Raw genomic sequence first — 12,704 nt, 5'->3', positions numbered from 1 at the left:
AGACCCTTACATCTCTCCTTTCTGTGGTCAGAAGAGGCACAAACTTTTGAGACAATGGGTCCGGGAAATTGGAGTTTCCCCAGGTTACCTGCTAGGGGAAGGAAAATGAGGGATAGAAGTAACCTGTCTCCCAGGATGAGATTTTCTACAGTTCTAAGAACTTATCACATAGGAGGGAGCTGAGACAAGGATAATGGGTGGGGCCATGGGGCTAATGGGTGGGGCTATAGGGGCAATGGGTGGGGCCACAGGTTGACCTGGGCTTCTTTGCTTAACCACATGCTTTACCTGATGAGCTAGGGTCAGGAAGAATGTTTCCAGGCTCCCATTCCCTTTTCCAGTATAAATACCAAAGGAATAAATCTCTTGGCTTCTCACTAATACTCAACTGTTTAATTGACCTATTGGGGATGCGTGGCCACACCTAGCTTGTTAGGGTTGTCAGGGTTCCAGCTCTAAATCTAAAAATTCCCAAGCGAATCAGGAAAAAGCACACATTTTGGATATCAGCTGCTCACAGCAAGCTGACCCCAAATGGTTAAGACCTGGAAGGTGCCACACAGCTACTGAAGTGACAGCATCTGAGGGGATCTTTCTTGACTTTCCACTTCAGCAGGCTTCCACAGCTTTTCTACCTCGACCCAGGAAAGCCAAGAAGTGAGAATTTAAGCTTTGTTTTAGAGTCTCAGGAAAGTTTAACCCTTGGTAAATTTCTTCCTACTTCAGGCACCTCAGGTTTAAAGGCTCCTTTGAGCTACATGAGTTATTTTTACACCATTTTGATGACTTATTAGAGTTCTGCTGAGCCTTTCCCATTTTGTTGAACCCCTACACTATATGGTAGCTCTTAGCTATCCAGAAGCCCTTTTGGGCAAGGTTGACTTTCTGTTGGATAACTTGTGCATCGCTACCTACTGGGGAAGATTGATATGTGCCTTTGGGGGGTCTTTATGAAGCCATTTAAGGTTCTGTATGGGGACATTGGAGACAGAGAGACAAGGGTGTCCAGGGGCTCTCCACTATGATCTGTCAAACCATGGGGGAAAAAGAGTCTGTCCTGATGTCATCTGAGACAATGGCATAGGTTCATTTTCTCAGATGATTAAATAATTAAAAGACAGAAAGGAGGAGTTGAGAAGTTTCTTATTTCCATTTTTATTGCCAAGGCAACCCCTATAAGAGAAGGCATTTAATTGTGGACTTGCTCACAATTCCAGAGTGTGAGTGGATGGCCATCATTATCGCAGGGAGCATGGCAGCAGGCAGGACATGTAGCTGAGAGCTTACATCTGATCCACAAATTGAAGACAGAGGCAGAGGTGGGGGTTGGGAATGAGCTGCAGTGGCTTGGGCTTCTGACAACTCAAAGCCCACCTCCAGTGACACTTCTCCAGTGAGGTCACACCTCCTAATCCTTCCCAACAAGTTCCACCAACTGGGAACCAAAGCATTCAAGTGTTTTATTCAAGGTGAAAGTAAGGGAAAGTAAACTCCTTTGGAAAGGGAGGATCCAGAATGCGAATGTTCCTTTTATCCCAGCCAGGGAATCAGTTAGTTATGGGTTCCCTTCCAGCGGGCTCTGTAACAGCTGTTGTATGGAACCCTTAGAATCATGTCTTACAGACACTAGATCTCAAACTGACAAAAGGAAATGGACTTACTACAGTTTAGTCAAACCAAGAAGGAAAAGAGTCCTAGTTGCTCATGATCTTTTCCATGACGATGTTAAGACTTCTATAGGCGATATGTATATGTGTAGTGGTTTGAATGGGAATGGCCCCCAAAGTCTCATAGATTGAAATGCCTGGTTATTAGGGAGTGGCACTACCTGAATAGGATTAATAGGTGTGGGCCTCTCAGAGGAAACAGATCTATCACTTGGGAAGGACTTTGAGGTTTCAAAAGCCCAAGCCAGGCCAAATGCTATCTACATCTGCAGATCCAGATGTGGAACTCCCAGCTACTTCCCCAGCACCATGTCTACCTGCATGCCACCATGCACCCTGACAGAATGACAATGGACCAAACTTCTGAAACTGCAAGCCAGCAAACAATTAAATGGCTTCCTTTATAGGAGTGGCTGTGGCCATGGTGTCTCTTCACAGCAACATGGAGTAAGGCACTACACAACACAAGCCAGGAAATACATTATGTCAGCCTAAGTTATCAGAATCGTACGTGATCTCTTCTGGGACGGTAAGTCCATGCTACTATGGCTGGTGTAGAGGCTTTGTTCTTTCCCTTTACCCAACATGGAATTCCTGGGAATTAATTATTTGGGGTCCATTGCTTCAATAATTTAATAACGAAGTCTTTTTCTTCAAAATGTCTTGTCTCCTGTCAGGTTGGGTACAGGGTGCACCTATTGCCTGCTCTGAGCTGCAGTTTCCATGGTGATATCTTCTATTCTACTTTCAGGTCATGTGGCTCTAATTGGTTGACTATAACGACAGCCAGGCCCTCAGGTCATAGCAGTGCACAGCTCAGTCGCATAACCAGCTTCACAATCAGCCCCAGGCTCTCCCCAAGAGTCCCTACCACCTCCCCTCCCCTGAGACCAGCTTATAAGTATCCAGAAAAAAGACCTCAAGGGATAGCCAGTGTTACACACCCAGCCTGTAACCTTCCTGTTGGCCTCAGCTGACTCTACGCAGTAAGTCCTTCACTTTCCTCCTCTTGAGTCCTCAGGGTGGGCATTGCCAGCCTCCATCCCCTGGGCTCATATCCCACTTACACATAGGAAACCAAGACACCAAGCTCAGCTATTATGGATAAAACCAAGAGGACAGAGGTCTTGTTTTGTGTCTCAGCACACAGTAGGCCCACAGTGTGTGCTTAGAAGAACTGATCTAATAACCAGCTTTTGTCCCTGGACCTCTTCTCTTTCTCTGTTCTGCTTAGGCAAGAAGCTACCTTGGGCAAGCTTACCCCCTGCCAGCCACATGATCTGCCCTGGGGAATCCTCCTAAGGGTTACCCACTCTGAGCCAGAGACCCAGCCATGGGCTTGGTGACTGTGTGAACATTTATTCTTTCAACTATTTTACAAGAGAAAAGAATCTTTCAGCTCTGGATTTTCAGAGGCAAATTATAAAGTATGGTCTGGGTCCTTGTCCCTCTTCCTTTAAGTTCACCTGAACCTCAAGGGAGCACTAACTCCTGGGATAGCTACCCCTCTCTGTCCCCTCTTTTTCTTTTGGGTTCATGGGTCCTGGTTGGTCGTAAGTGTTGGCAGTTTGCTAAACCCACACCCCCACTTCCCCCACGAACTGCCCTGAGGATGTATCTGAGTGTTCTCTGTGACATGTTTGCATTTATTACATTCACATTACCAGGAAGAGGGGCCTACTGTCCTCTGTGCCCAGCTGTGAGCAGCAGTGTGGGCCCTGGGCTCAGAAGAGGCAATTGGAGAGGCTGGGGACAGAGGGGGCTGAATGAGACAGTTTGCCCAGAGTCTCCAGGTCCTGGTCTCTATCAAAGAAAGGATTCAGAGATGAGCCAAAGTAGGGAGATAAGAGGAAGTTTATTAGATTTCAAGCACACATTCAGGAGCAGCATGGGTTTCTCAGGAATGCAGCATCTCCTCAGCGGACCTTTAAAGACCTCATTTGATGGATACCACAGCAGAGGATAGGACTATTCGATAGGGAGGTACAGAAGAGGCGAGTTCCATGAGTAGCTCTTAATTTTCCTGGAAAAAGTTTACTCTCCATTTCTGTCCTTGTATGGAAGCTACAGAATGGGAGAGGCAAGTCGTCAAACAGCAAGAGATAAGGAATGCACCTGTGTTCTCTGTGCTTCTTTCACTACAGTCACTGGTATTCCATAATGGTTCTACCCAGATGACCATATCTAATCCCAATATCCCTACAGGCCCCAATTCTAAACACCCGTAAGAACTCATACTACACATGAGACCCTAAGGAGTGTTTGAAGGAGAAAACCACATTCATTAAGACAAACGGTGTTGTGTAGAATAACTGGAACATCTGACCACGTGGATGTCACTGCTTTGCATGTGTCGAAATCATCTTGGGTGATGACTTAGGACTTGTGTCCCCATCTCTGTCTTGCAGGACAATGCCATCCTCTGTCTCACAGGGAGTCCTTTTGCTAGCAGGCCTGTGTTGCCTTTTCTCTGGCTCCCAGCCCCAAGATCCCCTGGAGATGGATGTGGATGAACACGACCATGACCATAAGGAGCATCTTCTCTGCTACCGAGTCTCCTACATCATCATCCAGATAACCTTCACCTTGTATCATAAGTCTGATAGCTGGTCAAAACAAACCAACGTCTTATTCTCCCCGCTGAGTATTATTGCTTCCTCTCTGATGCTCTCCCTGGGGGCAAAGAACAACACCCATGACCAGATCCTGGAGGGACTGAACTTCAACCTCACAGAAACACCTGAGAATTTCATCCATGAATGCTTTCAGCAACTTACATATATCCTGCATCTGCCAGACCACACACCGCAGCTGACAATGGACAGCAGCCTGTTCACTGACCAGAAGCTGAAGCTTATGGACAAGTTCGTGGAAGACGTCAGGAGGCTATACCACTCAAAGGTCATTGCTCTCAACTTCAAGGACACCCAAAGAGCCCAAAACCAGATCAATGAGTATGTAGAGGGCGAAACCCATGGGAAAATAGGAGGATTGGTCAAGGAAATGGAGGCAGACACAGATTTCGCCTTGATGAATTACATCTTCTTCCAAGGTAAGGTGGGACCACCGGGGTTAATGAGCCTCAAGGAAGCCACCCGAATATGAGTTCATGCCCCAGTACTAAATCCTTCCTTGACGTACCAGAATGTAGCTGGGTAGGGCATCTTAACATGCTCTTCAGTTCCTCACTCAGAAATACTTCAGTAGCATCTATAGACCTGTAAGGTAGGGATGATGGGTGAAAGCCAGCCAGACCACCATCTTCTCTGAGTTAGAATCGTCTTTCTGTAAATGGTACTCTAAATGGAACACTAAGAGATGGGAATTGATAAAAAGGTTTTTTTTTTTAACAGTTTGGATCAGAACCAGGGGGAGAAAATGTCTCTCTCTGTTTTGCCAGTAACGGTGATGATTCATAGAAAAGACGATACCAAAGTCCAAAACTACACATGCGTAGAAGTTGTGAGGTCACTGTCAGTCCTGTGACATTGACTCTGTCCTGGGACACAGCTTCTTCCTTAGCTGCCAGGGCTATGGGTTTGTCTCCCTCCTGGCACAGGATGTCCTAGAGATATTTTAATTGCTTAGGGTCCCAGTTTCATGGCAACAACTCTTCCTTCCCTCATTCTTAAGGGTCCTTGGGATGTTATCCCATCTGTTGTTGGACCTGTGTGGAAATTCTCTAGATATGCCTGCATTATAACACAGTCTTTAGCAGAATGCTACTAGGAACCAAGGTTCTAACATCATTCTGTGGATCCTTCTCCTTAGACCCACTTGTTACACAAGTGATTCCATTTTGTATGTTGGGTGTTTTGTTTTTGGTTTTTGTCGGTTTGTTTGGTTTGGTTTATGTTTAAATGGGGTCTGACTGTATCATCCAGGTTGACTTGAAACCCATGATCATCTAAGTTGGTGTACCATCAGGTCTGCCATGACTCCATTTTTTTTCTCACCATTTCTTTCTCTTTGTCTCCACACAATTTTCTCTGAGCACCTGGCTGGTTGATCATGCTATGGTTTGGCCTCAGTTGTCTTAGCTGCCACTGCGAAGATGAGATCTGCCCCATTTGCTCTGATCTAACTCTGCAGTGGGAAGGACATATAAGGAAATCAAGGAGTCGTTTCCAGGTGATGTGTTTTGGCTAGAAGGAGGAGCACTTAGGCTGAATTTGGCAGGCATCCATTTTTTTTATTTAATTTGGTTTTATTCATCACTGAACTGCTGTGCTGGCCTCTCAGAGTGCCTCCCATTTATTACAAACTATTCCACCACAGAATATCCACAAACTAACTCTAGAGAAAGTTTATCAATTTCCAAAACAATCTTATTTTTTATTGCACACAGTATTACCTTAGGACTTTGGAAGTAAGCAGTGTTTGTGGTTTTAATTACTGGTGTAGCTGCCGGGAGCACATTTCTCAGGTATGCCTGTTTGTCTGTGGTCCAAACAATGATCAGAGTAGAACTAAATCATGTGTAACACCGAAAAGGCTCTCATGAGGGCAAAGTTTAGCTCAAATGATAGTAGATTCAGCTGGTGATTTCCTAAACTTTGAGTCCTTGGAGCCTTCCATGCTGGTAGAACAGATATGCACAAAGAGACCAGTAATAATTAGTGATTCTTTAATACTAATTTAGATTTCATTATTCAAGTGAAGTTTAATAACTTTAAAGTTTCAGACTTTGGACAGGATTATCAGTATGAGTGGCCTTGAGTAGATTTTTCTATTAAAGTAGAACATGTCTCATCAGAAAAATTCCTGTCTGAGTTGAAGCAAATGGATTCAGAAAAGGGTTTAAACAACAAACCTCTCAAATTATGGGGCCTTCTATAGGAATGGTATTGAGATCAGATGGAAGAAATCACCAAGAAATTTATTGACCCATCTTGTGAGTTTAAGATATAGGAGCAACACATTGTACAAAAGATAGTATGATTTATTAACTTGCATGAATTTTCTTTTTTTTTTTTTTTGGTTCTTTTTTTTCGGAGCTGGGGACCGAACCCAGGGCCTTGCGCTTCCTAGGCAAGCGCTCTACCACTGAGCTAAATCCCCAACCCCTTTATGAATTTTCTATAGCATTTAGACAAACCTTATATGCATAGCATATTAAGCCATTAAACACATATAGATAAATGGGTAGATAGATGAGAGAGAGAGAAAGAGAGAGAGGTTAGAAATATCTGATGACAGATATCTCTAAGCCAAACAATACAGTAACTTAAACAATAGGTGTTAATTTAACCAGCCTTATAAAGCAAACATTTAAAAACACTAGAAGAGACACATTCTGTTTAAGGTCCTTGTTTTTCTCAATAATTAAAATTCAGTACATCCCAGAGGCTACAGTGCACCAGTGAGGATCTGAATTGGGATCCTTGGCACTCATGTAAAAGTTGGGCATCATTGTGCTCAACTGACTATAACCCCAGCAATGGAGAACGCAGATAAAAGAATCAGGGGGTGGGGGCTTGCTGGCCAGTCTGGATGAACCAGCAAACTCCAGGTTCAATGTGAGACCCTATTTCAAAAATTAAGGTGAGGTGGAGGGACCAGAGAAATGGCTAAAGAGTTGAGAATTTTAGTTCTTGCAGAGTTGGCCTCCCAGCTTTCACATTGGGCAGCTCACAGTCACCTGTTACTATGCCCCCAGCAGATCTGACACCTTCCTCAGTCCTCCATTGGCACATGCACTCCTACACACAAAGGTATGCATGCATATGCCAGCACAGACTTGTACATGCAAGTGCAAAAATAAATAAATACGACTTTACAATTTAAATTAGGGTGGAGGGCAATAGAGGACTTCCTGAAATCAACGTTTGACCTCCACTTGCACCTGTGGGCAAGTGCCTCTGAACACAGACACGCACAGGCACAGAGACATGCACGCCCTTGGGAGGCAAGACCAGCGGGTCATTATGAATTGGACCAGCCTAGCTACATAGTGAGCTTCAGGCTAGCCTGGGCCACATAATAAACTTCAGTCCAGCCTGAGCTACACAGTGAGACTCTGTCTCAACAAACACACACCTATACATGAAACTCCCTAGATATTTTTCGCACGTGACTCATCTTTCCTTCTTTTTTTCTTGCTTTTTTAATAATTTGAGACAATCCTCATAGAATTTTTGAGTTGCTTTCTTATAGCAAAATAAAACATTTTCCATTTATCTACAGTGAGTTTGACTAATTGATTTGTCGAAGACTTACCTAAGTCATGTGAAGTAGAAGGTTTCTGGGAGAGCTTAGCAGCTTTACTTAATGTGAGAACTCACCGATCCACAAGCTTTTCTAGTGTCATGTGAACAATACACAAACATGAGCATATATGTAGATTGATTATATAATCACATTCAAATCTAGTCAAACGTCCATAAAAATAAACCCCCACCCCCAGATCCAAAGACCATTTTATTCATTATTTGGTGTTTGGTGGTGGTGGTGGTGGTAGTGTTTGTTCATGGTCTTCTGTGGTTGTTGTTGTTGTTGTTGTTGTTGGTGGTGGTGGTGGTGGTGGTGGTGGTGGTGGTGGTAGTTTTGGGGGTTTTGTTTTTGTTTTTGTTTTTGATTTTTTACAAATTAGACTGTTGGGCAGACCTGTCTAGGGAGGTCCTTTTGATGTGACTTGATTTCCATTCAGAACAACTCCTTCAATAAGGCAATGAACGTTTTCTGTGGCTGTTCAGCCTGAGAAAGCCCCACGACCCCCACCATCAGAGAAGATAGCCTAAAGACTGGAGAGTCCCAAAATCAAGTGAGACTTTACAAATCAAGGATTCCTCGACTCATGTCCTGGCATCAATACAGGCACCTATCCCACAGATGTGCCCCCCAAGGCACTTTTGCCTTTTTTTATTCTAGTTAAAATGCAGGACTCTGGAATATGAAAACAGACTGTCCAGACCACAAGGGATGAAGTAAAAGGAGAAAAAGGTCTTAAAAGAAAGAAAATGCTGAATTAAGACAGATGAGGTAATAAACCTAAGTCAGGATGTGGATGTGATAGTGACAGGCTGGAATGAAAAACCTGGCAGCAGGACACATACACTAGCCAACCCACATCTCGAGGCAGGAAACACTTCAGGAAGGTATTCACAGGGCCACCAACTCCCAAGTCCCTACCAGGAGCCACAAATTGTGACAGACATTGCTCTCAGCCTGCCAGAAACAGCCCTCCATGGACCGAGTGGTCCTCAAAATAGTGCACCCCCCCCATCCTCCTAGAAGTGAGCCTCCATGCTAACAGGCCTTTACAACAGATATCCCTCAACCTCCCAGGAGTGAGTTGCCCTGACAAGGGTCACGTTTTCTTCAGTCTGTCTTTGGGGGCATGCATCTTTGACTTATTTAGTATGGAGACCAGAAAAAAAAAAAAACCATCGATCCCCTTTCCTTCTATCAGTGTGGTAAGGTTTATTTGTTCACAGCCAATACTATAAATGAAGAAAGGGGGAAATCCCTGTATGTAAGACGTGTCTCAAAAGTTGCTGAAATGTCGCCCACTGTTCTAAATACAGGGCTAGTTTGCCATGGACACTCTAAATCTCTTCCTCTGGAGCTCTTTTTCTGGCTTGCCAAAAATGCCGTCAGCATCTGAAGGTTCCTGAGCATCATTTTGTCAGGAAAGTAGGAAGCAAAGCTTGGATGAAGGAAATAGTTCGTGTACAGTCTTGATTGGATCTGGAGGGAGAATAAATCTCTCTTTTTCCTTTGCTTTATCTGTGGGGTGTCACAGTTTATATTTTGAAGGTTGTAGCCGTGGCTACAGCTGTCATATTCCCCATGCTCCCCAGCGGAGCAATTCAGCCCAGAGCACCAAGGAAACCTCAGTACAAGGAGACCTCAGCTCTGATACATGTAGGGGAGGCTTAGTGTCCGTCCAGTGCTGCTAGGAAGGCTCGGGGTTCCGAGGACCCTGCTCACTCTGACAGCCTTGATGGGGGACATTCTTGTACAGCAGAGGGGGTCTTCCCTATATCTGTGGGTCTGAGACAAAGATTTAAAGGTGCCCACTGGGTTTTCCCAGGATGCTTACTTAAGTACCGTTTACAAGGTACAGAAGAGCACCGAAAGAGAGATACCCAGATGTGAGGTAGGAGATGGGATTATACCCACTTGTCTCCATTTAACACCCACAGGGAACTGCTACAAAAAGACAAAATAAACCTGCTTCGTCATTGGAGCCAGGTTCTCTGAAATTAACCTACATATATCTCTCTGTCTCTTCCTTCTGGTGCAGACTATTTTTTAAGGGCCACAGAACATGCGGATGGGTTCAGGCTCAGAGGGAGTGTCTCACAAAGCGTAGCTCATTCTTGACCCCGCATAGCTGATATGCCCCTCTCTTCTCTCCAGGCAAGTGGTATGATGATTTCGAGGTTGAACGCATTGTGGAACAGGACTTCCACGTGAACTCGGACACCACTGTGAAAGTGCCCATGATCCATCGGCGGGGCCGATTTTTCTTGTATCGCGACTTAGATCTGTCCTGCTGGGTGATGGTACAGCATTATATGGGCGATGCGACTGCCTTCTTCATGTTGCCCGACCAAGGGAAGGTGCAGGAGCTAGAGAAGACCTTGAATCAAAGACACTTTGAAAATATCTTACAGCTCATTGACATAAGGTGATTTCCCTACTCTAGGGAGCCAGATACGGCTAGCCAGCCTCTGAGCCATGACATGACTGGGGCCCTTCAAGACTGGCCCGTATCCATCAGCCAGAGCTTACAGATAGGCCCAGTGCTCATTGCTGCAGTGTAGGACAGGCTCAGAGACCAAACGATGCCCAGAATAACACCTTCTCCTTGTCACAGACACGCTCTATCCTCAGCATCCGGAGCACAGCATAGGGCTTTCAACAACAGCATATGTAATGAATGACTGAACCAAAAACAAGGAGACAGGTCTCAGGTCTCAACCTTAGCCAGGATTGGAGGTCAAGGTGAAGAGTTCATGGGAAACAAAAGAGGAAGGGCCTAGACCAGGAAAGGGCCAGCCACAGAGAGCTCAGAGTATGACTATAGAAGGCCCTGCTCCCAGCAGTCTCCAGTGAGGTTTACTGGGTCCCAGGAAGACAACAGTTCTGAAATGTGCCCTCCCATTTCAGATCACTAAGCCTGTGTGTTAGTCAGGAACTCCATGCCCTGTTCTCCTTTACCCGAGGAAAGTAAGGATACATGCCTCCTGTGGGCCTGAGGTAAACTGTTGAAAGGGTTCTCTCTCACCTCAGCCCAACCCCTGCTGAGGCCAAGCTCCCAACAGAAAGCTGAGTCAAGCAAGATGAGGACAGACTGTGACAGGTGACATGCTTGATCTGTCCCCTTAGCATAGACCCTCCATGGACCTTGCCTTGTCTGTGGAACCTGGAGGCTGAGGCTTAGCCTGGGGGGGGGGGTCACACACAAGAAGTCTGGAGGACTTCCTGGGTGAGGTGGGTGGGGGAGCTGCCAGGACGAGACGATGCTGTTGACGCTATCACAACACTAAATAACTCCTTCACATTTTCCTACATACCAGGACTGCAGATTTGTACTTTCCCAGATTGTCTATAGCCACAACCTATGATCTGAAGACCATCCTGAGCACACTGGGCATCACCGAGGTCTTCAGCAAGGAGGCTGACCTCTCAGGGGTCACACAGGATGCTCCCCTGAAGCTCGGCAAGGTGAGATCATGTTATGATGACGGTAGCTCAGCTGTCAGGAGGCCCAAACAGAGCGTGAGGCCAGATCAGATGTGAGGCTGAGGAAGGGGCTGAGGCACTGAGGCACAGTTGTTCTCGCAGATGCATCTTGGAGAATACAGGATCAGTGATCAGAAGCAGGATAAGGAATCTATGCTCCTGTAAGGATCAACTTGAATGGGACATGGTGACTTGTAATTTTATATTTGCCCAGGGCTGTTAATTCCCTGCGACTCAACTTACCTATATTCATATAGAAAGGCATTGTTTCAGATCACCTTCAAAGCTTTTGTCCCAGCACACACAGAAAAGGGAACATGTTTACAGATGACAAGAAGTACAATGGGCCCCACCGAAGCTCAATGCCACACCTAAGGCTATGAGAGGTATGGTTTGGGAAGGAGACTGAGCCAGGAGGAAAGCAATCTGACTGTGATGGGGAGAAACAGAGGGAAAGGCTTCTATTAACCACTGAGGTTGGTAGGGTAGGACATGACCACAGTGAGGTTTTCCATGGATAAGGCTTACACATGGAGCCTGGCTTCAGCCTGGGTTGGGTACAACCTCCCTCTAACCTCCCTCTGCTCCTCCCCTACAGGCTGTGCACAAGACTGTACTGACCTTTGAAGATGATGTGACAGTACCTACAAGGAACACCAGTTGGAGTAAGAGGGACTCGCCTCAAAACTTTTCAATCCATTTCAACAGGCCCTTCTTATTTGTCATTAAAGATGAATACACCAATTGCCCCCTCTTCGTGGGAAAAGTGGTAAATCCCGTAACAAATGATTGATTTCAAAATCCAGTCACCCTCACCACCCTGTTCCAGCTGTGTCCTCTTCTTGCTGACATTAAACGTGGGATAGTTTCACTCATGCCTGAGTGCAACCAGCAAATCCCTCTCTTTGTGGTGTCTGTGTCTTGCTCTGTCCTGAGGTATGTGGCGTCTCCAGGTCACAGTGCATCCCAGGGTCTCCTACATCCTTGTTTAGATTTCCATGATGTCTCATCTCCAGCACTGAAGGGAGAGGACTATGTCCCCTTCTGGTTGTACTGTGTCATCTCACTGAGCCTTGTCTCTCTGTCTTACCAGGACTTGCCTGAGAAAGGCTGGAGGAGATAGTTGGTAGAACTCTTCCTCCTCAGGGCTGGAGCAGGACCCCAGCCTCTGTCCCTGTCATTTCTTCTTTGCCAAAGAGGACTCACAGTTCCTCCAATGAACAGAGAGGTCCCTGGGTCTTAGCCTCTTTCTCCTTCTCATGTTAATCAGGTCGCTGGGCACAAAGCCATTTCCTCTGTCTTCTCCAGTCATGTGTCTTTTGTATGTGGATGAATCTAGAAGGT

At 45.7% G+C, this 12,704-nt stretch overlaps 1 protein-coding gene across 2 annotated transcripts; it reads left to right on the top strand.

The window, feature by feature from the left end:
* The first annotated feature begins 246 nt into the window (after window positions 1–246).
* Window positions 247–12,256, top strand: Serpina1fl1 (serpin family A member 1F like 1). Of its 2 annotated transcripts, XM_039113356.2 has the most exons (6): window positions 247–2,196; window positions 2,419–2,653; window positions 4,076–4,719; window positions 10,032–10,302; window positions 11,195–11,342; window positions 11,959–12,256. In XM_039113356.2, exons 3-6 carry the CDS (start codon window positions 4,080–4,082, stop codon window positions 12,151–12,153), a joined length of 1,254 nt encoding a protein of 417 aa, XP_038969284.1. In that variant the 5' UTR covers window positions 247–2,196; window positions 2,419–2,653; window positions 4,076–4,079; the 3' UTR covers window positions 12,154–12,256. The 2 variants fall into 2 exon arrangements, with proteins under 2 accessions (XP_038969284.1, XP_038969283.1); XM_039113355.2 differs by having other exon boundaries at window positions 247–2,653.
* The last annotated feature ends 448 nt before the right edge of the window (window positions 12,257–12,704 follow it).

The sequence above is a fragment of the Rattus norvegicus genome, chromosome 6 (assembly GCF_036323735.1).
Source record: "Rattus norvegicus strain BN/NHsdMcwi chromosome 6, GRCr8, whole genome shotgun sequence".
Lineage (NCBI taxonomy): Eukaryota > Metazoa > Chordata > Mammalia > Rodentia > Muridae > Rattus > Rattus norvegicus.
Note: the sequence above shows the minus strand (reverse complement) of the source record. Positions and strands in the feature narration are given on the sequence as shown.

Bases quoted from the DNA above. Each gene is read 5' to 3' on its own strand.
- Serpina1fl1 (XM_039113356.2), top strand. From the start codon at position 4,080: ATGCCATCCTCTGTCTCACAGGGAGTCCTTTTGCTAGCAGGCCTGTGT. The intron at 10,303-11,194 runs GTGATTTCCCTA...CCTACATACCAG, and splicing joins TTACAGCTCATTGACATAAG to GACTGCAGATTTGTACTTTC. The intron at 11,343-11,958 runs GTGAGATCATGT...CCTCCCCTACAG, and splicing joins CTCCCCTGAAGCTCGGCAAG to GCTGTGCACAAGACTGTACT.